A 27,441-nucleotide genomic window follows, 5' to 3' on the forward strand; every position below is an offset into this window, starting at 1 on the left:
CAGCCGAGTTGAGCGCCCACGGACACCTTCAATTGGTTTAAATCAGCCTGTTCTTGAACGCTTAGTTAATTGGCAGGGAGTGGCTTTAACTGTTACAGGTGCTACGTCTGTCAACCAACAATCCAACATCTCTTCATCAAGTACAATCGCCGAGGTAATAATTACAGAGGATGTTGAGCGTGTCCCTCTTTTCTGGCAACCTGGTTTACAGGGTTATTACTTCCCACGAGCTGTTCCTGGAATAAACTTACCTTCAAATCAAACATGTGATTCGGTTAAATTAGCTGCACGCTACTCTATTTACAGGTGGGTTATTCTCTTATTATTTTTTCGCTCTTTATCTCACACATACGTATTATCTGATTCTCAATTTTTTCTTTATTGTAGAGGTATCGGCCGTGTAATTGGTTTGTGTTTACTGACAAATGAAACATGTCCCTTGCACTTCAGTCGACCTGTACTTAAATACATCCTAGGTCGCGTGGTTCACTGGCATGATTTCGCCTTTTATGACCCCACTACTTTTGAGGGGTTGCGCCAGCTGCTTTTGCATACATCCGAAGACTTTTCAAAGGTGATTTCGATTCGTGTTCACTATTGCATCTCACCAAATAGATATTTTAATTTGATAACTTTAATCTTCATTGAAATTACTAGCCCATTTGTCAAACCAGTTATATCTTTTCTGTGGTCTATGTATCTCAGCGTTGAATAACTTTGTATTTGCATACTTCTCCTTCAAATTTCAGTCTCAGGGAAGCATAGAAGATTACAACCTAACTTTCTCACTTATTCCTGCCTTGGAAGAAGGTGGTCTGTCATCCACAGACGCGGTTCGTCAACCAAATGACTATTTGTATGCTTTGATCCCCGGTGGAGATGAAGTTGAGGTTAATGAAAGTAATGTATTTGAATTTGTTAAAAAGTACACAGAATTCAAAATGAGAACAGCAGTTCAGGAACCACTGGAGGTGAGATTTTTACCAGTGTTTTTACATTTTGTCCCAAATGTTTAATGAAACTGCAGAAAATAGATTCATCATAGTTTTCTGTAAAGTTAATTAGGCTGTCCCATGATATATTAATAATAAACAATGGTTGTGGTTTATAATGGTATCCTAGATCACATACCGCCTTAACTTTTAATAAGTTCGGGTGTCATTTGTGTTAACACAAAACTGCAAACAAATACCCATATTTTAACCTTAGATCGCTTAAAACGTTCGAAGTATACTTGTATTCCTGGATGAGCCATTGGATGAACATCTCACGGACACCGACGTGCAGGTCGTTTAGCTTGTTCAAATTTACATTTTGGGTTATATTAAGCCGTCTCGATTTGGAGGTTACCCAACACTTTTTAAGACTTTCGTAATCTGAATCTGTACCTAGTTGCATTCGAGCCGGGTACCCGTTAATATCCACGATAGGAAAGGTTTTTCGTTCGAAGTCTGAATTTGTTATGTGGCTAAGAGGTTTGATGAACTACCGGTACGTTTAAAGGTAAACATGTTTTTACCTATAGAGGGGATCGGGATCTACTGGGTTTATGATTGTGGCAGTAACCGTATCGGTTGCCGACAAATATTTGTAGGAGCAGATCCTGAAGTTCTGTGCTCCATAAAGCCAGCATAATGGCGGGTATGGTGTGCCAAGAATCAGAGTTAAGTGGTGTGACATAGTCTGGTGTCCGATAATTTTTGTGGGTGTCGAAACTAGAGATCGCAACCTCGGGAATGTATTAGGTGATGTGGTTGATATTATTTTAGGACGCCGGGATCCCCAATAGTTACGTCAGCTGTGTTTGAAATTATTGTTGGTAGTGACTAGGTAATTGTACGAGTGATATTGCACATGAAAAAAAACCAAATTGCTGAGCACGGTGCTCGTGCCAAATATGTGATAGAAAATTTTGAGTTCCATAACTTGTTTCCAAATATTTGTTTCACCTCGCATTAAATAAATTTGGTTATTCATTTCTGACTTTGTGCAGCAACTCCGACAAGGTGTGTTTGATGTTCTACCTCGAAATGCTTTGGATGGGCTGACTGCTGAAGATTTGCGTTTACTTTTAAACGGAACTGGAGATATAGATGTTGATGTACTATGTGGATATACAACTTTCGTAGATGAAACAGGTACAGGATCAAATGTAGATGTCACGAAAAGCTGTGATAACACAAATTTGGTAAATCGCTTGAAAAAGTGGTTTTGGTGTACAGTTCGCAGTATGGATATGAAACAACGTCAAGATTTAGTAAGAACAGATTTTGTGAACTATCTTTCTAATTATTTATTTATTTGAGCACATAAATATTAGTACAAATGGACACCAAATACATATGCACCACACAAGTCACTTGATTTGTGTGTGGGCTGTGTTACTGCTCGGGTGCCCAGACCGAAGCGAAGCAGGTGGTTTTCTTAGGGGGTCACACGCGAAGCCTTCGGCCTAAAGGTCTGATCCACAAGGCAGTGGAGCAACGTCAGGTAATGCAGTCCCATGTTAGCCGTTGACCAATAATTGGTTCATACTCCATTTATTTCCCCAGAACTCTGGAGTCCATATGCACCATTGGTTTGGAATCAGGGTTTTCCAACTCCTCTAGGTGGGTCCTCCGTGTCCGCCGACCCGGTTAAAGCACCGGATATTCACTTTTCGTCCTCTCAGTTTCGTAGACAACACCCTCGCTACAATGAGGCAGTGAGTAGGACTTCACTGGCTGTGGCTATATACACGTGGCTATGTGAGAGCATTTGAAGAGGAGGAGCGGACTCTCCTCCCCTTCGGCCGTACCAGGGCCTTTGGTTTTTATGCTAGTCACTGTATCCTACTACTTATCCGTCATAACATTATTACCATGTTTAATTTATTCAAAACCACACGAATATTAGAAAGCATGAGCGATAGGCCAAACTTTCGTTGTTACACAGAAGATAATACGTGCGGGTAGGGCAAATAGCCTGAAAGTCAGTGTTACTGTCCTTTTACTGACCTTTGTGAGCAATCTTGAGCTGAACAATTAGAACACTGATATTTGTACTACTATCTCACTATATATTAATGATCTTGATTTTTTGTGATCTGTTTATAGTTGTACTTCTGGACATCAAGTCCAACCCTTCCTGCCAGTGCTCAAGGATTTCAGCCTATGCCTTCAATCACAATCAAGCCACCCGACGACCATCATCTTCCATCTGCTAACACTTGTATTTCACGTCTTTACTTACCACTATATTCATCAAGGCACATATTGCGTGACAAGCTGTTACAGGCGATTGGAACAAAATGTTTTGGCTTTGTATAATTTCCTGTATATCTCAATCAAATAAGTCTTCCTTATTATTGTAAATGAGAAAACATTTGAATTTTTGAAGTATAATAAATCAATCAGATTTTCAAATGTTTGTTTTATTGTGCCATTTTGAATGCTTTGTCAACATGTACAGCTATTTTGGGAGTTCACTGTCGTTAAGGCTAGAATTGATATTCTGAAATTCTTGTTCGAGTTGGTTGAGTTTTTGTGCCAGCTCTTCTGCAGTTCGCAGTCGACCTTCTTTGTGTGCAGTCATCAGTTGTCCAGCAACGTGATCCATCTTATTCGCTATATCACTTAAGTACTCTATTGTAGTTTTCTTTCCTTGGTGTTTCTCATAAGTGTTGGGCATCGAAGTAGGTAGTTGGGAAAACCTTTGCCATATTTTGGCAGTAGGATTAATGGCTGGATCCATGTTTGCAAAGTTTTGTTTACCTGATACTCGCTCCATCAGCTGAAAAAAGTAAAAATAAATAATAGATGGAGGGGGTACACGGCTGATAATCAAGTAAAAGCTTTAAGAAATTCCAAGCGTTGTATTATAGATAAATTCATGTAGTGAATTATCTGGCTTTTTGGAGGATTGTGCAAAAGCAAGAGATTGCAGAATTACGATCAAAATGTTTGAACCCAATGAAAATAATCGTCTGATACAAAAGAAGTTAATTGTTTAATAAAACTACATAGTAGTTAGCAGAAGCTTACAGTTCATGAAGTTTTCGGTCTACACAGCTATGTTTCAAGCTTATCGAAACCAGTTACACCTTTAATGTGATACAGTACAACTTACTTCTGCAAGAGCTTTGTCTTCCTCAGACCATCTAACTGCCAATTCAGCCTTGCGTTGTGAAGTAAGGTTATCATATTGTCTGAGTGTAGGAAGAGTTTGCAAAGGTGGGAGATAATTTTGGACAAAATGTCTCGCCCTTCGATAAACTGCTGATGTCAAGCGCGCCACTATTCTGTTGACATAAAGTTCTGAATTCGGTTCACTGTATTTTGCAAACTGTCGTCTGAAATCAGATAGTGTCTCAGGTTTTATTACAGACAAGAAAAATATTTCGACTTTACTAGACAATTTAAAAATAATTATGGTTTCAAAATCCGTACTATAAAGTATGGTTTAGGGACTTAATCGTATTAGTGGATCCCTCAAAGCGTGTGATGTGTCAGTGAAAGTAAGATATGATTGGCTAATGCATGAAGAGACTTCCAACTATAGCAAGTGTATAGCAACCGTATGATTTTGTAAATTCTTTCCACTGTCGATATCACTGTATTGACTTCCAAATTTGTTCTGGCCGGAAATCTGGTTCTCAATTGTTGGTCGGAATTCACGTGATCCCATTGTCTAGTGTTAAGTCTTATTGATTATACTCATCGTATTATCTAGTGTCCCAGCAGTATAATCCCTAGTACAAACCATTAATTTTCTCTTTTATCCGTACGTGTAGAGTAAAATGTTTCTCTTAGATAGTCAGCTTCGTAATCATAAATAAACTTTATTTTAGTCGACAGCAACTTGTATTTTTCCTCAATCAAAACATCTAACAGCAATAAAATAACATTGTGTTGCCTGCGCATGACCACTGCCTACTTCGACGTGCAGTTTCGGCTGGATTGGGAGAAAGCGAGGAACGGCCAGATCAAAACTTAGCATACGTCCATGAAGTCATTGACTGTTAGACTCAGTAGGCGCACGCTACCTACTGCGAATTTATTTTTCCTTCTCGAATCTTATTGTCTATGACTAGCCTTCTCTACTACCGTTAATATTGTTACTACTACCACTGCAGTGTTTGTGTTGGCAATTTGATTTTGCTCTGTTGATGTGGTGCAGGGACTTGAACCGATGTACGTATATATCAGATTTTACGTCTCTTGTGACCACATGTAAAGTTAACATAATAATCTACATTGCTAATATTCATTTGCTGAAAGTGATCAGACTTAAAATTCATTAAAAGATAGAAGCAACGGCCATAAATATTGAAAGTTCGGAGATGTGAGTTCAAAAGTAGGGAATTCACACTAATATCAATAATTTCGATCACAAGATAACTACTCAACTAATGTACGTATCCATCTATATATATATAAAGAATGGAAAATAAATTTTAATAGACACCGAACGAAAATACTGTAACATTATTACGCTTACCCGAGTGTCTCAATTTTTTGTAATGCTTGCAACAAATCGGAGTGCATAGATCTAGCAGATTCTAGCGTATATTTTTGTTCCCCGGAGCTAGTTAATGATAAAAATGTTGAAAAGAATTTTCTACATAATATTCATCCCAATGTGTGTGTGTGCAAATGATAAATCATTTTGAGAATTCTCATGAGGAATTCACAATTAATATTGAAAACTGAGCCTCTTGTGGTAATTAAATCCATACAAATAATTAGTAAAAAGGAGTAAGCGATTTAGATACAATACTAATTTGATATGCTAGTGAACAGACTTCGCAATTCGTGACTACAAACAAGAACAAAGAGATACTTACGCCTGTTACCCCTCGTCCAGGAGTAGAGACCATCACACCAACATTCTCAATCCAACTCTGTCCTGGCAATTCCTTTCCATTTACTATTCAGCCTTTCGATTTCTGCCCTCCCCTTCACGATTCCAAATTGTCGGTTGCCTCGTGATGCAGTCCAGTGATTTCCGTAATGTGTGTCCTATCCATTTCCGACGTCTTTTCCTAATTTCCTCTTCAAATAGAAGCTGGTGTGTTCTCTGCCACAGTAGGTTGTTGCAGATGGTATCCGGTCAAAGGACATTGAGTATCTTGTGTAGACAATTGTTTATAAGTAATTTTACTTTATTGATGACGGTTTTAGTAGTTCTCCAAGTTTCAGTTATATATAGCTGAACTGTATTGACGTTCATATTGAAGATTCTGACTTTGACATTGGTTGACAGTTGTTTTGAGTTTCATATGTTCTTCAATTGTAGGGATGCTGCCCTTGCCTTGCCAATTCTCGACTTTACGTCTGCATCAGATCCCCCACGTTCATCGATGACGCTTCCCATGTACGTGAAAGGTTCCACCTCTTCCAGAGCTTCTCCATCAAGTGTGATTAGTTTGGTGTTCTCCGTGCAGTATTTGAGAATCTTGCTTTTTCCTTCGTGTGTGTTGAGGCCTACTAATGCAGAGGCTGCTGCTACACTAGTTGACTTTATCTGCATTTGTTCGTGTGTATGAGATAGAAGGGTCAGGTCATCTGTCAAGTTCAAATCTTCTAATTGATTCCGAGCTGTCCATTGTATTCTGTCAGATGTGGAGGTGGTCTTCATAGTCCAGCCAATATTAAGAAAAATTTGAACTCCAGTTAACTAATTATTATGCCTAAACTAATAATAATTTTGATGGAGTTTTGTTCTCTGAGCTAGATGGTTTGGTCATGGAGCTTTTATCGTTCTACTGAACAACATCAGAACAAACCTCAGGTAGAAGTGAAGTGTTCGAATTTCTCCACATATGGTTCACAGCTTGTCCTATAAACCTCGATGTTAGCTGATTCTTGTTGACTTTAAACTTTTCATTGTTTACTTTGTTTTGATTGTATCTCCCATCGATTTGATTTTCGGTCCTATGTTTGTGCATAATTTCCCTGATTGGTTGATAAATTGGATCGATTTCAATGTGCTTGTTGATTGACCTGAGTGACAAACTTCTAAAAATTCTCTGGTGGTTTTAGAATTGCCTCCATCCAATATTTTCACATTTTTCCAGTCGAATGTGTGTCCGCAGTTGTCCACGTGCTTTGATATTAGTAAGTACATGTCATGGCGTTTGACTGCTAATTGATGTTCATGCAGGCTAAATGAAAAGGGCGTCCGTTTTGGCCGCTGTAGTGATTTTTGCATTTAGTACAATTTATTTTGTAGATGATGCTCGATTTTTCTTCTTTTGTCATTTCATCCTTTGGTTTGCATAGGATTGATTGTAGTGATTTTGTGGGTTTGTGTGCAGCACCTATCCTGAAAGGTTTCAACAATCTCGTTGTAGTTTCTGATATACCTTTTATGTATGGTTGAGTGATCCGTTTGTTGGTTTGTGTGTTTGACTTTGTTTCTGATGATGCGTGCGGTTGGTATTTTTCGATGAAGTTCAATGGGTAGCCGTTCTTTTGAAAGATGGTCTTCAAGAACTTTTCTTTATTTTTTGAGCTGCAAGTGTGTCCACGCCCTCTTGAACAAAGTTTGTACCTGGTTGATTTTGTGAGCCCTACGGTTGTTTCTACTGTAGTTGAGAATTTGATCTGTGTGGGTCGGCTTCCTATACACTTGTGTCTCCAGTCTTCCTATGTCGATCCTGGTGATTAATACATCTAAGAATTGTCCTTTGTTGTTCGGATTCTTGTCCCACTGTAAACTTGATGTCATCGAAGACGTTATTGATCAGCTTGTAGGTGTTTGACGATGATGAATGTGTCGTTCACATAACGAATCCAATTTTTTGGCTTGATCACTGGTAGGATAGAGGCTTCCAGTCTCTGCATCACTGCTTCTGCAGTAAGTCCTGATATTGGTGATTCCATCTATGTTCCCTTCGTTTGTTCGTAGATTTTGTTGTTGAATTGAAAATACTTTGTTAAGCATAAATCGATGAGTTCTAGAGAACTTTGACTTTGAAGCTTCGTGTACTTTGCGAGAAGCAGGAATAGAGTTTCCTTTGCTAAGCTTGGTTCAACTGAGGTGAATAAGACTGTTACATCGAAGGATATGAACAGCTCGTTGTTGTTGATCAGAATGTCTTTAATCTGATCGAGGAATTGTATGGGGGATTTAGTGGAGTGGTTGGATGAATCCACTAAATTTTTCAATATTCGTTTAAGGTCAACAAGATCCAATCAACGTCGAGGTCTACAGGACAAGCTGTGGACCATATGTGGAGAAATTCAAACACTTCACTTCTAGTAAGCAGTCTTATCTGAATCCGGTCCTCACTTGGAATACATTTGTCAGCTGTCCTCCATGCACGACTTTGAAGTGTAGTTCGTAGTATGAGTTCCGGATGATGTTGACAATCTTCTCAGGTACACCATAGTACCTAAGAAGGTTGCACAATGTTTTCCTGTCCATGCCGTCAAATGCCTCATAGTCGAAGAGATACACCAAATTGCTAAAGGAAACACCCAAGTATCTGACCTCATTAAATCAGTGTGGTGCTTTATTCTACACTTTCTTCATATTCTAACAATCACAATTAGTTCTAATTATGCCTTTGCTAACTCATTATTGTACTTGCAGAGTGTATGCCGATGAAAGAAAAAGAAACGTTATCCACCTTCTAGCTGGTCGTACTTCATTACGTGAACTACCTTTTAATTTAATTACATTTATAAATTCTCAAAGTAACTATCCTAATTCAGGACAGAAAGAATTGTGGAAGCAAGATTATTAACTCGATTGTTTCTTAATTCGATAAAGAAACTTTAAGAATAGGGAAAGTAACCACTAATGATAGAATTTTCAAGCCTGGTTATCCAGTTAGTGATTTCCCACCTCATTTTCAGTGCAGATATTATTCTTCCTATTTCGCAAATCGTCTGAGAACTGTACAGGTATCAAATTTGTTACGAAGACAAAAAACGTTGATACAATAGGGCGCTAAGAAATACTCAGTATACAAAACGAAATGACTGCTGTAAACAATTTGAAAACTCATATAATAAATAAAACTAGAATAGTATAAATTAAACGATATAATCTAAGTCACAACATAACCAAGACATTTAAGTCAATGAAAAGAGATATTTAGCTGTTGATGAAGACTTGAAAGCAATGGACAGCCGTTTCACCCTAGTATGGGACTCCTGAGCAGTGCGCATCCACGATCTCAGGCGCGAACGCTTAACCTCTAGATCACTTAGCCAGCGTCAAATGGTAATAATGTTTAACTTCAATTGATCCATGATCTTACACAAACCTTCGCCCATTGCCTGAGGTGGATAATTGTCCCACATCCGACACGGATTGAACTCCAATGCTTTCAGGTTTTCAACGCTAGTCTGGCTAAGATCGACTCGCGAATTCAACTTTGAAAATATTACAATCTCCACAAATCTCCATACTGCCTATGGAGAATAAAATAACGAATTAAAACAGATCTTACACAAGCTTTTATTCTGAGCTTTATTTGGCAGAGTAACAAAACAGTTCTAAGATCCTATCCAGGTAATCGTAGCAAACTAACGGATGCTAATTCGATGTGAATATCAGTCATTCCATAGTATCATGTCATAAACTAACCACTTTCCCGTTTCCAATCAAGTACTATGAGTCGGCAAATAATGCGTTGTATAGAGGGCACTACAACAAGAGTAAAACATAACCAAGCTATCATAGTACGTGTCCCAAAATAGTAGAACATCATCATTTTTTACTATGATTAAGCATTACTGATAGTGTGTTGCCACAGACTACCAGCAATAATTTGGAGATAATGATAATCTACACAGTAGCTGAGGTTATCCAGCTCAGACGTTAAGTATCAAATTCATAAGGAAAAACTCTCACTGTGGTAAGCTACTTATGTCGACAGACATAAGTAATACGTAACACTAATCGGAAGTGGAAGCCCTGGCAGCAGAAGGCTAAGAAGATAGAGTTGAGGAGAATAACATGGAAAATGGAAAGGAATTGTGAACTTGAAGAATCATACAGAATGTGAAGGAGAAATGATACAAATGGAGTATTCAGTGTATAGTTCTTATATTTTGTCAAGATACTCTATACTTTGTATTAAAATACATCGGTTGTTCCGACCTATGTTCTCGATCATTACACTACTAAAGCGTTGCACACTAAGTTATTGTAAGCCCCTTCGGTTTTTAGTATACATAAATGATTCACAGCTTCTACTCCGTCACAAGTTCATAAACTTATCCAAATTAACTTCTCTACTGTATCCAATATCTCAGCAGCAAATATTAGACGCTCATCGAATATTAAACTGATACCCTTGCTACGAACGAGAACACAGGCTGGAACGACCAGTTATTTGGTAAAATATGAACACCATACGTTCAGGACTTCATTTGCAAAATGTCCATCACTTGTCTCGGAGTTTATTGTCCCTTCCTTTCCATACCAATCACTCTGTGTCCCCGTTCTCTTCTATTCAATCTTCTCAACCTTCTGCTGTCAGGCATTCCATTTTCGACTGATGTTACTTATATCTGTCGATATAGGTAGCACACCACACCCTAACACAAATATTCTCAATTTGTTACACAATTACGTCATAGTGTTTTAGGAAATCCACAAAAATAAAACAAAAACAAAAGCTTCTGTAACAGGCCAAGTAACAAACACTATATTTCAATGTTAGTTAAGATTGAAAGTAAAACTTTTATCTCACTTTAGACTCTCAGCAATAATGGTATAGGAAGGTATCCATTCACAAACTTTTTTCATTAATTCCTTGAATTCCTGGATGTAGAGTAAAACAAATATTAACAAAAAATATCCGCGGAACTGTGTGTAACTAACTAAGTTCTAATGAGGAAAAAATACTAAAGTCATGTAGAATAAAGTGGATACATTTTATTAGCTGGAGACGGTTCAGAGTCAACAGTACTAATACAATTAGTAAAAATTAAATGAAATAGACAGAACGGGTGCGGAACGACTGACAACAAAAAACTATACCAAAGTAAACCATATTTAGTCTTTATTATATTGAATGTCATGTAAATACTGATCTCATATTATGCCATCATCAAATGTCCGTGAACCATACCTTATTTAGAGCATGGTCAGTAAATTCTGTGGCTATTGTTAAACACGTAATCGAGAAAACCAAGAACCTAGTGAAATGATCCAGTAATAAAAGTTCGTAGTATAGTAATAAAAACAGAGCACTGTATTGGTAATTTACTTCATTTGGAAGCAAACGACTAAAATCTATTGCTTCAATAGTTCTTTAAGAGAAACGTTTGTCTGCGGAATTTCTCAACTTAGCAAGCTCTATAAATTTTAGGTATCACCATATTTGACTAATCAAGCTGTGCTTCAAAAATCCACTAATCTCACTTGATAGTGAACACTTTTTATTCTTAGTACAAGGTGACTCTGAACAATGGCCAAACTTCATGGTTTATAATCTAAATCAGAGATTCATAATCTACTGTTATACGTTTATTCTGCACTAAATAAATCTATATTATACAATGTGAGCGTGGATTTGTGGCATATACCCAAACAGTCTGAGGTGGTTGTAAACCATAACAGCGCATTTACCTAACTTAGAATACATTGATTAACCAATATAGACTGATACAAGTAATGCTATAGAGAAAAAATGATTACAAGTTTTCTAGATGTCATTAATTATTATTATCATCATATCACTGGATATAAGATATTACCAGGGTAGGTTTAATGTTTCTGAATACACAAAGGGAACACTTTCGTACCATTCAGGCTTAACGGAACCTAAGTATTCTTCCCGAACTTTGATACAAAATTGCAAAGGCTGAGTAGATCGTACGACACATTTTTCCTGAGTATTCAATCACTTTTTTAATTTTCAAATTGTTTAGTCGACCCTCATTTCTCATATAAAAATAGCGTAAGAAGTTAACATATGATCAGACTGTTCGAAATGAGTTGCGCTAATCTATCACAGTTTCGATAATCTTCCTCTTCTCAGTTGGATCATTTAAACTTGTCGAAGGTATTAGCTGTTTTAAATTAGACCTTGAAAACTTCTTACATAGCTATTTTCAAACTGAACTATCTCAGCAGCATCAGAAAGACTGATATCGATACTTAGGACTGAAAGCTGGTTTGTTCTCTGCCACAGTAGGTTGTTGCAGATGGTATCCGGTCAAAGGACATTGAGTATCTTGTGTAGACAATTGTTTATAAGTAATTTTACTTTATTGATGACGGTTTTAGTAGTTCTCCAAGTTTCAGTTATATATAGCTGAACTGTATTGACGTTCATATTGAAGATTCTGACTTTGACATTGGTTGACAGTTGTTTTGAGTTTCATATGTTCTTCAATTGTAGGGATGCTGCCCTTGCCTTGCCAATTCTCGACTTTACGTCTGCATCAGATCCCCCACGTTCATCGATGACGCTTCCCATGTACGTGAAAGGTTCCACCTCTTCCAGAGCTTCTCCATCAAGTGTGATTAGTTTGGTGTTCTCCGTGCAGTATTTGAGAATCTTGCTTTTTCCTTCGTGTGTGTTGAGGCCTACTAATGCAGAGGCTGCTGCTACACTAGTTGACTTTATCTGCATTTGTTCGTGTGTATGAGATAGGAGGGTCAGGTCATCTGTCAAGTCCAAATCTTCTAATTGATTCCCGACCGTTGTTGCTACCTTGATGTGGTGGTCGGGCTTGTCTATCATGATGAAGCAAACGAGCTATACTGGCTATAACAACCGTTCCTCAAGGTCCTACCATATCAGACAGGTCGGTCGAAGAACGGTAAGACTCCGATCCTTAATTGGAATGCATTTGTAAGCCGTCGACCATGCACGACTTTGCAGTGTAGTTCGTCTTATGATTTCCGGATGATGTTGACAATTATCTTAGATACACCATAGTGTCGAAGAAGCTTCCATAAGGTCCTCCTGTCCACACTACCAAACGCTTTGTCATAGTCAGTGAAGTTGATGTATATTGAAGAGTTCCACTCAAACGATTGTTCAACTATTTATTATTATTATTATTATTATTATTATTATTATTATTATTTGAACACATAAATATTGGCACAAGGGGTCACCAGATATATATGCGCCACACAATAATAATGAGAATGGGAAGAGAAAAAGAATGTAAGACGTGTATAAGAAGGAAAAAGAACAATAACGACCACAAACCAGTGTATGGTAGTGAAACAATAATAATAATAATGGGGGTAGCGGAAAGGTACAAGCAGAAACAATTCTTTCAGTTAAGGGAGTTACAACCACTTTTTATGAAAAAAGTAAAAACACGTCACAGAAGGGTCGCCACTGGCTTCTATTCTGTGACATATCTGATAACGTCTCTAGCCACTGTGTTGCACCATCTCTCGTACCCCAGCCAGGGAGTCGTGAAGGACCAACAGAAGCCAGCCCTTTGCAGCTTTCTTTCATACCACGACACTATGTCATACACTGACCACCTCTCCGCCTTTTCCGACCAGTCCCAGCATCGACAAATAATACACGATATGGAATTCTCTGGAACGACATTCGTAGAACATGTCCAAGCCACCGAAGTCGGTGTTTCAAGATGGTGACACCGATTGCATTATCGTCTCTGTGCCCGAACACACGGTGCCGAACCTCTGCATTACTGACATGGTGTTGCCACTGAATGTCAGCAATCCTTCGGAGACAGCGATGATCGAACACAGAGAGTCGTCTAACGTCCTCAACTCGGAGAGGCCAGGTTTCACAAGTATGGAGTAAAACTGTTTTCACCAACGCGTTGTAGATCACACCTTTTACAGTCAGACTAACATCACGAAAACGCCAAAGATGGTCCAGATTGGCATAAGCCACTCTGGCTTTCACTATACGTGCAGTGATCTCATCACTCACACCCCCACCGGAATTTATTCAGCTACCTAGATACACGAAATTCTCGACTACTCCTATCTGCTCACCACCCACGGTGAGTACAGGATCAGGGTCCTGCCAGTCTTGTAGAAGTACTTTGCACTTTGAAGGTGCAAAGCACATACCGTACCTACGGACATTGGTTGCCAACTGATTAAGTATGGGTTGTATGGTTTGGGCATTATCGCACAGTAAGACAATATCATCCGTATACTCAAGATCGAGAAGTCTTTCTCCAGGCAACAGATCTACACTGCCATTACTTACGTCCACCAGAGCTGTTTCCAGAATGTCATCGATGGCAAAGTTGAAGAGGAATGGTGAGATTGGGTAACACTGTCTAACACCACTGCTTGGATGGAACAATGTAGAAAGGTAGTTTTATGCCCTCACTCTGCCTGAGGTATTTGTATATAGGGCTTTTGGGGTGTTAATAAACTTCTCACGCACGCACTTCTCTGATAGACAATCCCAGAGAACAGTCCTGTCCAAATAATCGAAGGCAGCCCTGATGTCAAGAAACACTACGATTGTTGCCCTTTGATAAATAAGACGGTGTTCTAACATCTAACTCTAAACATAACAAAGAGCGGAGTCCGATTAAGCGCAGGCTCATAAGAAGCCTACTCAATGATCGCGAACAGTGGTGGGTAGCGAAAGCAAGAATGATGGAGAAGGCAGTGGCAATAGGTAACAGCAGACAACTGTTCGGACTTGTTATGGAAACCGGCATTAGGAGCCCAACTATTAGAGAAACAATCTCAGATAAAGATGGACATATTCCTTCTCAATCCAGGAGATTGGATTGATGGGCAGAACACTTTAGGGATCAGTTCAACTGACTGTCAGCCACACTTCGTTTTCCCACGATCTCCAGTCGACCTGAATGTCAAGTTAATTTAGGTCCTCCAACTCTTTACGAGGTTGAAAAAGCTATAGGAAATCTGAAGCGTGGGAGAGCAGCAGGCCCTGACAGGTTTACCCCTGAGATTTTTAAGGATGGCTGTCCAGTATTAGCAGCGAGATTGGCTGAGGTCTTAGGTAGAATTTGAGAACTGGACGTAATCCCATATGACTGGTCCCAATCACTGATTGTGCCAGTCTATAAGAAAGGACAAAAGTCCTCTTGTGACAATCATAGAGGAATCAGCTTGACTAATATAGTGTTTAAAATATTAGCTTTAATAATACTTCGACGCCTAACCAAAGCTCGTGAAGAACGGACTAGAGAAAATCAGGCTGGTTTTCGACCTGGACGTGGTTGTATAGACCAGATATTCACACTACGTCAGGTCCTAGAACACAGACACACATTCAGACGCCCCACAATCGTAGTATTTCTAGACCTTAAAGCAGCATTCGACTCTGCTGATCGTGAGGTTCTATGGCAGTGTTTGTCATTGAAAGGAGTATCAAAGAAGTACATTAACCTTATACAGACTCTCTACCCGAACACAATTGGACGAGTGAGAGCTTATGCCGAACTGTCATCAGAATTGATTACCTCGAGTGGTGTTCGTCAGGGTTGTCTACTCTCTCCATTCTTGTTTAACTTTATCGTAGACATGCTTTTAGAGATAACACTCCTCATCTAAATTTCTGACCACCATAAGCAACAATGCAAGCATGTTCGAGATGCGATTATCCCCCTCGAAATGCAAAATGTTGCTTCAGGATTGGGTTGCATTGACACCTGAACTAATGATAGGGAGCGAAGTAGTTGAGCATGTTGACCGCTTCATTTATCTTGGAAGTCTTATCAGCCCTTGTGGTCTAGTGTGTGACGAAGTCTCAGCACGGGTACAGAGGGCTCGACTGGCTTTTACCAATTTGCGTCATTTATGGCGAAGGCGAGATATCCCTCTATTAACCAAAGGACGTGTTTACTGCGCAGCAGTTCGTTCCGTCCTACTTTATGGCAATGATACATGGCCAGTAAGAGTAGAGGATATTCGTAGGTTACTAGTATTTGATCATAGGTGTCTTCGAAACATTGGTCGTATATCGTGAAACCACCGAGTAACTAATACAGTTGTTAGGAAGCGGGTACTAGGTAAGGATGGCAAATCAATTGATGAAGTAGTGAAACTTCATCGGTTGAGATGGCTGGGACACGTGTTACGTATGCCCAACCACCGACTGCCCCAACGTGCGATGTTTTGTTGTATAGGAGTAGGTTGGAAGAAATCTAGGGGCGGCCAGACCAAAACATGGCACAAGTCCATGAAGTCACTGACAAGTGGACTGAGCCGTGTTGGTAGGTGTAGACTACCTGGTTGGGGACCGCGAGATGATAGCAATCGATGGTTATAGACCCTGAATGACATGGCCCAAAATCGTTTGCAATGGCGCAGGTGCATACACTCTTTGTGTCCTCCCAAATTCTAATCTTCTGAATTCTTCATGTCCCTTTCTTTTTTCTCTTTCCAAATTTATTTCACTGGATTATACTCCTTTAGCAACATCTTCAAACCCTAATCTTCCCGGTTACTGCTTATACTCTTACTACCTCTACCACTACGGGATTTGAATCAACAATTGTATCTCTCTGTGCTAATGTTGTGTGGCAACTCGAACTGATGTACGCACGTACGAAGTTCTACGTTGTTACTGACTGACTGACTGACTGAACATTTGGCGGAGGGTGAAGATATGATCAATACATCCTCGACCGGAACAAAAACCAGCCTGCTCCTCGCGAGCCAGTCTTTCTCTGGTTTTGAAAAACCTACGAATTATGACGGAAACCAACAGTCTAGATGCAATCGGAAGTAGACTTATCCCCCGATAGTTGCTACAGAAACAACGTAAACCCTTTTTAAAGATAGGGACATCTAACAACTCGTTCCATGATGTTGGAACACTATCCAGCTTCCAGAACTTCGTAAACAACGTAGTCAGTTCTTTAACCCGAAAGTTACTACAGTCTTTAAAAAGAGCCGGAGGTAGGTAATCAGGGCCCGGTGATTTTTTAACACTTCAAGATTTGGAGTTCCTTGAGGACTTCTGCCTCATTTGGTGGATCAGTCGTCACCGACCATGAAGGGCAGGACAGTCTGATCGAGAAAAACAGTTAACTGGTGTTAAAATTCATCCTCAATCGCATCCGGGCTACGATAGGCGGAGATGGCGAAAAGATATCGTTTCTCACGCAGGTTTCTTCTCACCTTAATAGAACTCTCTAATCTAACAGCACATAACCAACTGTTAATGGGGCTTCAATCAATTAGTGCTGCCTCAGCTCTAGTGCTAAGTGAGACAACGCCATCAAGGCCAGACGAAGGTGCCACAAAATCCCCAGATAAACGCACGTGAAACAAGTCTTTTGAAGCGACAGAGAGTGAATTTGTAGTACTTCACAAAAGTCTTGATCACGGGTTTCGGATAGACAACAAACGTCGATATTAAGACTTTCTAAAGACATAGCCAGCCCAATCTGTTGCCCGATCTGCGTTAGTGTGCGAACGTTGAAGGCAGCCAGTTTGAATGGTGCACGTGGTCTCAGAAAAACTGTCTCAGTATCCGTATTCGGTGGTAGCATCCAATTTTCGACCAGTCAGTGACTTGAGAACGTTCAGATAGAACAGAATTTCCACCAGAAGCGAGCTGCTGTATAGGTTGAAAAGTAAGAATACGCAAAGTGAAGATGGAAGAGGGTAGATAAGTGACGTAGTACAAAAAAATAAAAGTGAATGTAATCAAATGGGTATGGGTTGTTTGAATTGCAGTAGGAGTGAGGGCAGTACTTCCAATAATCATTGTCATTTCATCTGAATTGTATGAGAGCTATGATATTGCCCAGATGACCAGACCGAGGCAGATGGTTTTCTTAGGGGACCACACCCTGAGCCTTCGACCTAAAGGTCTAACCCACAAGGCAGTGGAGCAACGTCAGGAGATGCAGTCCCATGGTAGCCGGTGACCAATAATTGGTTCATACTCCATTTGTTTCCTCAGGATACTGAGGCCCATGTGCATCATTGGTTTGGAATCAGGGTTTTCCAACTCCTCTAGGTGGGTCCTCCGTGTCCGCCGACCCGGTTAAAGCACCGGATATTCACTTTGTGTCCTCTCAATTTCGTAAACAACACCTCCGCCACAAGAAGATAGTGAGTAGGACTTCCTTGGCAAAGGCTGCATACGCGTGGCCGTGCGAGAGCATTTGGAGAGGAAGGGCGGCCCCCCTCCACTCTCGGCCGTACCAGGGCATTTAGGGAACACTAAGGATAATCGTTGAACAACCAACGATGATCCGTAGTGTTACAATTTGGTCTGTGCACGATCGATCCTTACGGAGTCCAACTTGTTAATCTCGAAGTTGGGCGTCTACTGTCTTTCATCCGGTTCAGCAACACTGTTGAAAACTTTTCCTGGTACTGTTAGTAAGGTTATGCGTCTGTATTTTTCACACTTGCTCAGATCTCCTTTCTTTTGTATCTTGATGAGGTGTCCTTCTTTCCAGTCTGTCCGTGGCACTTGATCATCCTCCCAAATTATCCTGAATAGAACGTGGAGCATGTTTACAGTTACTTCTATATGTGATTTCAGAGCTTCACCTGGTATATTGTCAGGTCATGCTGATTTCCCTCTCTTGATTTGTCTGGTGGCCATCCTGATTGTTTTCGATCGTTGGTGGAGTGACAGCTATAGGAAGGTCTGTGTGTTGCTTCGATGTTTGGTGGATTCAATGGAGCTGGTTTATTCAAGAATTCCTCAAAAGGTTCCACCCATCTGTTCCTCCGTTCTCGAACCTCGGTGATTATCTTACCTTCTTTGTTCTTGACCGGTCTCTCTGGTTTACCGCATTTCCCTGCTAGTTTCTTCGTTTTATCATACAGCTGTCTCATATTTCCTCCTCTTGAAGCTTTTTCCGCTATCGTTGCCAGCTCTTCCACTTATTTCTGCTTGTCCGCTCTAATGCTTTTCTTCACTTGTTTGTTTGCTCCGGTGTATTTGGTCTGTGCCTTGACTTTCTCTACTCTTGTTCGGCTGTTGTTAATTGCTATCTTCTTGCTCTTCTTTTCTTGAATCTAGTCCATGGTTTCGATAGAAATCCATTGCTTATGATGATGCTTCTTGAGATCCAGCACCTCATGACACGTTGAAGTTGGTGGTTCTTTGATCCCTTTAGTAGTTTCTTCTTCTTTTAATAGATCCTGTAATGCTTGGAACCTATTTTTCAGATTAGTATTGAATTCGTTGAGTTTTTTAGTAGTACTAATTACAGCCTGTTTTTAATTGAGACAATAAGATATGGTTTGGGCTGAATTCAAATGATGGAATACCTTGATAGGGAGATTACTGTACTTAATCATATCTGTTATTCCAAGTATAAACGTTGCATCATGAAAAACATAACACAGAGTTACTTACTATATGCATTTGGATAATTGGGGTATTGATTGGTAACGTTTTCAAACTACTAATTTTCCTCTTCAAAATGTTTATACAAATAGGACATATACGCAACTCATAACCTAAACAACAGAATAATGAAGATATGATAATTCTAAAATAAAAAGGAAACTGAAAAGTTATTTATGGAACCGGTCAATAACCGATGAGCAATTGGCAGTTAGTAATAAACAAATTCAGAACATTTATCCTAGAGACTTTATCTGAGATATTGAATGACATGGTTCAAAATCGTTTGCAATGGCACTGATACATCCACTCTTTGTGTCCTCCCAAATTCTAATCTTCTGAATTCTCCTTGTCTCTTTTTTTCTCTTTCCAAATTTATTTCACTGGGTCATACTCCTTTAGCAACATCTTCAAACCCTAATCTTTCTGATTACTGCTTATATTATTTCTACCTCTACCATTATAGGATTTGAATCAACAATTGTATCTCTCTGTGCTAATGTTGTATGGTAACTAGAACTGATGTACGCGCATACGAAGTTCTACGTTGTTGACTGACTGGCTGATCCTAGATGATAGGAAAATTTGACAATTTACTCTAATCGTCACCGATTTTACATTATACGACGAAAACGATCGGCATATTACGTTACTTGATTTTGTATTCTCAGGAAGCATTACAGGTGTTCATGACAGAGATTATAATGAAAATATTAGAATAGATCCATTTTAATTTTTCACTCTGCGCTATATAAGAAATCTGACTGAAAACCTTATCTTTCAGATTAAAGGTTGACGCTGATATAAAGAGCAACGTCTCAATTCACTAAAGAGTGGAGGATCTTCAAAACTGATATCCTACAAGTATTTAGGATGTCTTGTCATATTTATTTTGTCAACAACTTCTATATAAGTATATTTTGTTAGATAGGAATCTATATTTCTGGCCAATATAGTGAACAAAGAACTAAGGTGAGGAAACTCAGCTTATTATTAATGAACAGTCACATAGTAGTTTAGTAGTGTGAAAATCATCCATCAAGTACACCATTTGCACATCTTCGAATTATCACTTATAAGCTTCATTGTTCCTTCATTATTGATGTTATCTTGATTGCCTTCAGTTTCCACCTCTCTTCTCTTCATTGCAATATTGTCAACCTTCTGCTCACAAACACTCCCCTCCGACTGGTGTTACATACTACTTATATCTGCAAGCATAAGTAGCATACACTACATCAGTAGTCTCGTTTTTTTATCTCAAATCGTTCGGGGGTTTACGTCGATAATTCGATCTCGTGAGTGACCATCACTATGCCGCAGCATTCTTTTGGTTCATCATATGCCTACTTATTTTTCTAATTATCTACACAAACATCAAATATGAAATAACTTCAGAAAAAGCACATTTTAACCCACTGTTTGTCGAAATAAATGAGCTTAATTCTGGGGATGATTACGGAATTCAAGCCAATGTATACACGCATGATCTGGCTGAGTAAGTAAAACTAACAGGATTCCGAGCCTTCAAATTCACAAATTCATGGTCAATAGTCTTGAAAAATTTAATACAAATGATCTTAGCACGAAGATCATACAGAAAACTCCAGTAAAGTTCAGTCTTTATCCCAAGTTAACGTTTATGGTCCTATAAACATGTTCAATAAAGTATCAGAATAATAAAATACCCACTAAATATTTAGATTTAGAAAATATTTACAACACAACTGTATCTCACTTGTTTTAAGTAAAAGCATCTCACTAAAATACATTTGTACTGAAACTTTCAGTCACTTAGTCCAAACGTTGAATTTATCATAGATGTGCTTGGTTATACTTTGGACCTGAAGTACTGGGAAGCGATCAAAACAATGTCTTCCTGGAAATGATTCACACCTAACAAGAACTAATAACTTGCTATGCGGAAAATCAGTTAACTGATAACTAAAATCAAATCGAAATCACTTACCGTTTTGGGAAGTAGAAATATTTCCTTCTCGAAAAATAACTTCTGATTCCAGTAAGTAATTTGGATGATCATTAGTATCAGATGCATTCGAAGGAACCGGAAAAAGATATAAATCTTGTCCGTTAAGAGCATGTAGAAGACCACGAGCATTATGTATAGAAATAAAATAACTGCAGTCGGCACACAAAACATATCCACATAAACGACAATGATGTCGCCTGCGGTATACAGGATTATAGTCCAGAATAGCGTTTGTTAAACGAGTGACACTAATTTTGTTAGGCCAAAACCTAGAAATGCTTGCATTGTTTTCTGTGGAGTTCAAGTACACGTCATCTTCATCTGGGAAAGCTATTTCAGCGCCTAAACCAAATCCCTTACCACAGCATGGACAAAGGTCTACCTTTGCATCAATCCACGGTACAATGGCTTGTTCAAATACTGAAAATAAATAAATTCATCGTGAAGTGTTTACCTTTTCGGTCACTTTCATGTGTTTCTGCTACGTCAATTAATTTTTCCAAACGTATTAACAAACGGTTTGTTTCTAATGAACTGCGATTAACATGGTTTTTCCGCAACTGTATGAATTTCGACGTCAGAGACTGATAAACGCCTGTAACCTAAAATGAATATTTAAAAAGCTTACCAATTGATTGAATTTCATTCTTTCGATCGTAAAACGCAGTTGAGGTATTTGGATCTGATTGTGTCTTGAGTACAGGATTAGTTACAGATAAGCATTCTACTAACAGCTATCAAGGTAAGAATAACTCAAACCTCCATTTTCTGGGATATTGATACTTCGATGTTCTACTTTGAAATGTTGACTCAATAAATCAGGAGTTCCAAACGTAACCATACATTTTGGACATATAAATCCTTCTAATATTGTTTCGTCAAATGGATTAGCCATATGACGTACAGGAAAAAGACATCTACATATGCTCTTTTATCATCTAACATAAAATATCTTAATAACAACTACAAGGCAAAATAAATCGACAGATATGATGAAGTTTATGACTAACTGATATCACATATTCTAAAATTTGGACATTTTAACATTGCTCTAAAAGTAAACAGCACCAACGATAGAACAAGATTTCAAGCACAAAAAGTACTTCATAATTATGTCATGCTCACTAAAATAACTTGTTTATCGCAGATGCAGTTGATTTGGGAAACTAGACGAGGATCAATGAGTAAGTAAGTTCATACAACAAAACATCTATGATATTAGATGATTGAATTATATAAAGAAGTGATAAATAACATTCATTCCACCTGCAGTTTGTGCTGATGATGTCGTTCAGAAGAACGACGAAAGCCCCACGACTAAACCATCCAGCTCAGAGAACAAAACTCCATCAAAAACGTAACAATCATCTCCAAAGGCCTATTACAATCAAAATTATGTATAATGTATCTGCTATGTGATTAATAGCCTAACATCCTCCCTTCACTTAACAATGCTCTTGTATCCATGTCGTTATCTTGCCATTGACCCACCAAAACCTATGAGACTTCACAAGTAAATTAAGTGGTCAGGATGACCAAATAATCCGTTGTATTTTGACTGGCTACTGATGCAGACCGGATTTGAAGCAATATCTTGGATTTATGTAGAAAAGACAACGTCAATCAGTCAGTCAGCTATAACGAAGGACCAGGCACACATGTGCATCGGTCCAAGTTTCCATACCTCATTAGCACAACAAGATGAATACCAGATTCATAGAAGTAGTGGTGGTAATATGTAAAAGAAAGATTGCATATAAGGACATAGTACAGGAACAAAGAATTAGTTCGTAGCAAGAAAGATATGAAGCGATTTTAATCTCTTAGCTTAAGGGAAGATAGAGAGTGTATACACCTACGCCATTGTGATCGATTCTGAGCCCGACCGTTGTTGCTGCCTTGACGTGGTGGACCAACACATAGTATAAGGGGGCACCAGATACATATGCGCCACACAAATTTCATCTAATTTATGTGAGGGCTGTGATACTGTCCAGGTGCCCAAACCGAAGCAGGTGGTTTTCTTAGGGGGCCACACCCGGAGCGACGTGAGGAGATGCAGTCCTATGGTAGACTGTGACCAATAATCGGTTCATACTCCATTTGTTTCTTCAGGATACTGAAGCAGTGAATAGGACTTCCCTGGCCGTGGCTATATACCCGTGGCCATGTGAGAGCACTTCGAGAGGGAGAGCGGCCCCCCACTCGGCTGTACCAGGGCATTCGGGGGTCGGGTTTGCCTATCTTGATGGATCGATTAAGCTATTCTGGCTGGAACAGCCGTTCCTCAAGGTCCCACCATGCCCGACAGGTAGGTTGAAGAGCGGTAAGACTAAAAGCAGCAAAACCAAGGTTTGAGTGTGAAGTCGTACTGCTGACTGTACAGAAGTGTGACGGCAGTTAGGTGTTTCCTCCAGACAACCAGCATAACGGCGATGCTGCCTTCCCACAAGGAGGGGTGGGGTTAGAAAAGGTCGACCGTAAAAATGCACACCTCGCCTTATCCCACGGATATCCGTCCTCGGCAGTAAGGTCTCAACAAGTACGGAGCTAACACGAAAATTAATCATAAAAGACAACATCCCAAACATTCATGTACTGTTATTTAGGGAACCCTATATTTTGCCAGTGTAAGAACTATCATCTTCTCACTTTGAGCCTATACGTTTCTAGGCAGAAAACAAATCTTTAAAATGTCTGTATTAAAACTGAACCCAGAAGAACAGTTGATGTAATCAGTTTAAATGACAAATCAAATAGAACTTTGGCGAGACAAATAATGTCCGATTTAGAGACCTTTGGTACGTTAATGCACCTCTTAATGAAAGTTCCTGATAGGACCTGTTGATTTATAGGTTCATATGGGGCCTTAAGGTCAGTAAATATGATTACGGCTGGGCACTAACAAATACGTAGATGCTTCAGAACCTGCAAAAATTTAAAGGAAAAGCGGTCAAATCTCTCTGACTCATTGGATCGTTTTACTTAGTGAAGTCTACCTCCATGGTGGTTGCATACTCAAACATGTTTTGTAGAGCCAAATAAATTCTGGAAAAAATCATCACCTTATCTTAACTTGGTTAAACGAGAATTACCATAAATATACGTCTAAATTCTACGGAAAAAAAAGTTGGAAAGGCCAACAATATACTGGTATCAGAAGTAATTTTGTTCACAATGAATGCTATTACAGTAAACTTACATAAAGTCAGAACGATGATATGCACTCACTACTCTTGTCTAGTAATATTCCAGGAACAAACACAAACCAGTTTAAGGAGTGAATATCATCAGTGTTAAAAAACTGAACCACTTCGCAGGTGTTTCGTAATTTGATATAATAAACGGCTAACATGCTCTTAGTGTAGGTATGACCTTAGCAGTTATACATGTAGATCGGCGTTATTTAGTAGCAGAATTATTGTAAATACGGGAAATAAAACGTAGAATTTACAAAATGCATCATATACTATGAACTCGAGACCAAAAATAGGGGATCGACATACTTTTAACACATAAACTGCATAAATAACACGGAAGCTGAATAAAATATATTATTGGTTCCACCGTTTTATCGTAGCCAATATAAACTATTTTCTGCCCATAAACATTGAAGCTGTCTAGTGGCCGGTCTACGAAAAAGCTGAACACCACAAGTCATGGACCTGTTCGACGAAAAAGTTGGGTCACGATAACATGGCCGCAAAGTTAATGAACGATCTACTTCACAAAACTCCATTTGACATAGTTATTAAAAAAGGAACATATGGGGCACTAATTAGTAACTGCGACAGTTTACATTTCGTAGCAAAAAGCTTTCCACTATGCTCAGGTGGTTTTTGAGGAAGAAATACACAAATGGCAAGTGAACTAAGTGAAGCTAAATATTACACACAAAATTTCCCAAGCAGAAGGCCCCAACTTTTATGTAGTATTTTGAACAACTTTAAGTGACGTGTAAGGAACCAACAAATGGTAAGGATGAAACCTTTTATTGAAAGTACATTTTGTTTCCTTGGCCTTTCAGTGGAAAACAACTCATAAGCATACTCATATGACAGTATTCACAAATCACACTGAGAAATACTGGTTCCACATCAATGCTTTCAAAAAGAGACTGTGAAGCAAGAATACGCAGAGGTTTCAAAGGTGATACTGCCGATAAAATAACTGCTACATCGATACAGAATACATCCATCAAGACGCTTCTGGCAACCTAACCTTCAAGTCAACCTTCACTTTATATCTTGCACGATTCCACGCATTTTCAACAAACAATTTGTATAGATTCTGGGAACAGGTTTCTGCTTTTTGGGCAGTGCACAGGAAACCTGCAGAGGTAAATAAATCCTCAAAATAGGTGGTTCTGTGAGTCTCGGACATATAAAAAAGGAATTGGGGGGAATTGAGTAGCCATATACATAATCTCTTGCTTGGAGGTGCACCAAGTCCATAACCTCGAGTTTAACAATCTGGAGGAATCCATATGGTGCTCTGTTAGATTGTCAAGTGCTTCGAGGTGTCTGGTCGGAGTCATTTACAGGAAGCAAACTGCCGACATCGAGTACGATAGTCGTATGCTGGAAGGACTATCCTGCTCTACCCGTCTCGGTTTCACACACATCCTGATTCTAGGGGACTTTAATCTCCCTAGAGTCAACTTCACGGAGCACACGTATACTGGAGGCGACAACTCAATTGAAGCTCGGTTCTTCAACCTCATCGATGACTTGGGCTTATATGAAAATGTGAGGTCGGCAACTCATTGGAGAAACAGTCAGACACCATCGCGCTTAGACTGTGTATTCACAAACGAATAATTCCTAGTTGACAACCTCTCAATCCTGGCTCCTCTGGGAAAGAGCGATCATGCGTCATAGCCTTCAGTTTTGTCATCAAAACTAAGCTAAGGTATCCCAACAATAATTTGCGTTGGAATTTTAAACGGTTGAATGTCCCAGCTCTACATGACTATCTACAACAGGTGGTTTGGGATGTTCACCCTCAACTCGATGTGGACGGTCATCGGGACTTCTTACTGCACACGCTCTTATGTGCTACAAACCATTCAGTTCCTCAAACGGTTCCCAAAAGCTGCAAGCCACCTACAGTAATCATGAACCGTACCCTTCGCCTGCTAAGCCGCAAAAGGCACTGCTGGGCGGAATACAAACGAACTGATAACGACGGAGCGTATAGACAATATAAACATATCAGGAACATATGCACGAAGGCTATAAGAGAAGACAGGCTTCAGTACCAGACAAAGCTTATGGACAAATTTGCCTCTAACCCTAGAAGCCTATTCCGTTATGCAGCCTCTCTTCGTCAAGCCAAAACAGGAGTTTCCCAACTGCTAGGTCTTAACGGCCCGACCAACAACGATGGCGACGCCGCTGACCTTCTGGCGGCACATTACTCTCAAACATTTCAACCGGCTGACATCAACTTTATTGACGACAGTTTCATCTGCAATTCCACAGGACTCTCCTAAGTCAAAAGAAATTTCACGAATACTGAGACATCTAGTAGATTCAGCCAAACACTCCATCAAATCCCCAACACAATTCTTGGACCAAATTAGGGACATTCAAATCAACAACGACGAACTCATGATATCCTTCGACGTAACTGCACTGTTCACCTCAATTGAACCACAGTTAGCAAAAGAAACTATATCCCTACTACTCAACAACGACACAAATATCACCAAATACACGACGCTTCAAATTCAAAGTCTACTGGAGCTCATCGATTTATGCCTAACAACATATTTTCAATTCAACAACAAAATCTACAAACAAACAAAAGGGACACCAATGGGATCACCAATATCAGGACTGATCGCAGAAGCAGTGATGCAAAGACTAGAAGCCACGATATTACCAGTGATCAAGCCAAAAATTTGGATTCGCTACGTAGACGACACCTTCGTCATCGTCAAAAAGGATGAACTGGAAAACACATACAAACTGATCAACAACGTTTTCAATGACATCAAGTTCACAATGGAACAGGAGTCAAACAACCAACTAGCATTTTTGGATATATTGATCACCATAACTGATACAGGAAAACTGGAAACTCAAGTATATAGGAAACCAACCCATACAGATCAAATTCTCAACTACAACAGCAACAACCCAAGGGCTCACAAAATCAACTGCGTACACACATTGTTCAAGAGGGCGAG

General features: G+C 39.3%; 2 protein-coding genes across 4 annotated transcripts in view; one reads left to right on the forward strand and one right to left on the reverse strand.

Moving 5' to 3' along the window:
• Window positions 1-3,308, forward strand: part of UBR5 (E3 ubiquitin-protein ligase ubr5) — a gene marked incomplete at both ends in the record, with an annotated part of 36,467 nt that extends 33,159 nt beyond the window's left edge. The window contains 5 exons of the mRNA XM_051218498.1: window positions 4-306; window positions 388-574; window positions 750-971; window positions 1,994-2,257; window positions 3,096-3,308. Of these exons, the coding sequence (XP_051074210.1) occupies window positions 4-306; window positions 388-574; window positions 750-971; window positions 1,994-2,257; window positions 3,096-3,308 (1,189 nt within the window). The remainder of the gene's footprint in view (window positions 1-3; window positions 307-387; window positions 575-749; window positions 972-1,993; window positions 2,258-3,095) is intronic.
• Window positions 3,304-25,473, reverse strand: ZFYVE20_1 (Rabenosyn-5). 3 transcript variants are annotated; one of them, XM_051208807.1, is made up of 10 exons: window positions 22,008-23,033; window positions 21,877-21,972; window positions 21,703-21,843; window positions 21,609-21,668; window positions 21,228-21,569; window positions 19,268-19,371; window positions 10,691-10,761; window positions 5,479-5,565; window positions 4,108-4,330; window positions 3,304-3,771 (listed from the first exon to the last, which is right to left on the reverse strand). In XM_051208807.1, the coding sequence occupies exons 1-10, from the start codon at window positions 22,141-22,143 to the stop codon at window positions 3,451-3,453; spliced, it is 1,581 nt and encodes a 526-aa protein (XP_051074211.1). In that variant the 5' UTR covers window positions 22,144-23,033; the 3' UTR covers window positions 3,304-3,450. The 3 variants fall into 3 exon arrangements, with proteins under 3 accessions (XP_051074211.1, XP_051074212.1, XP_051074213.1); XM_051208809.1 differs by adding an exon at window positions 20,997-21,195 and having other exon boundaries at window positions 3,392-3,771; window positions 21,228-21,668; window positions 21,703-23,033; XM_051208808.1 differs by adding an exon at window positions 24,755-25,473 and having other exon boundaries at window positions 3,392-3,771; window positions 21,228-22,211.
• Window positions 25,474-27,441: the final 1,968 nt, after the last annotated feature.

The sequence above is a fragment of the Schistosoma haematobium genome, chromosome 1 (genome assembly GCF_000699445.3).
Source record: "Schistosoma haematobium chromosome 1, whole genome shotgun sequence".
NCBI lineage: Eukaryota > Metazoa > Platyhelminthes > Trematoda > Strigeidida > Schistosomatidae > Schistosoma > Schistosoma haematobium.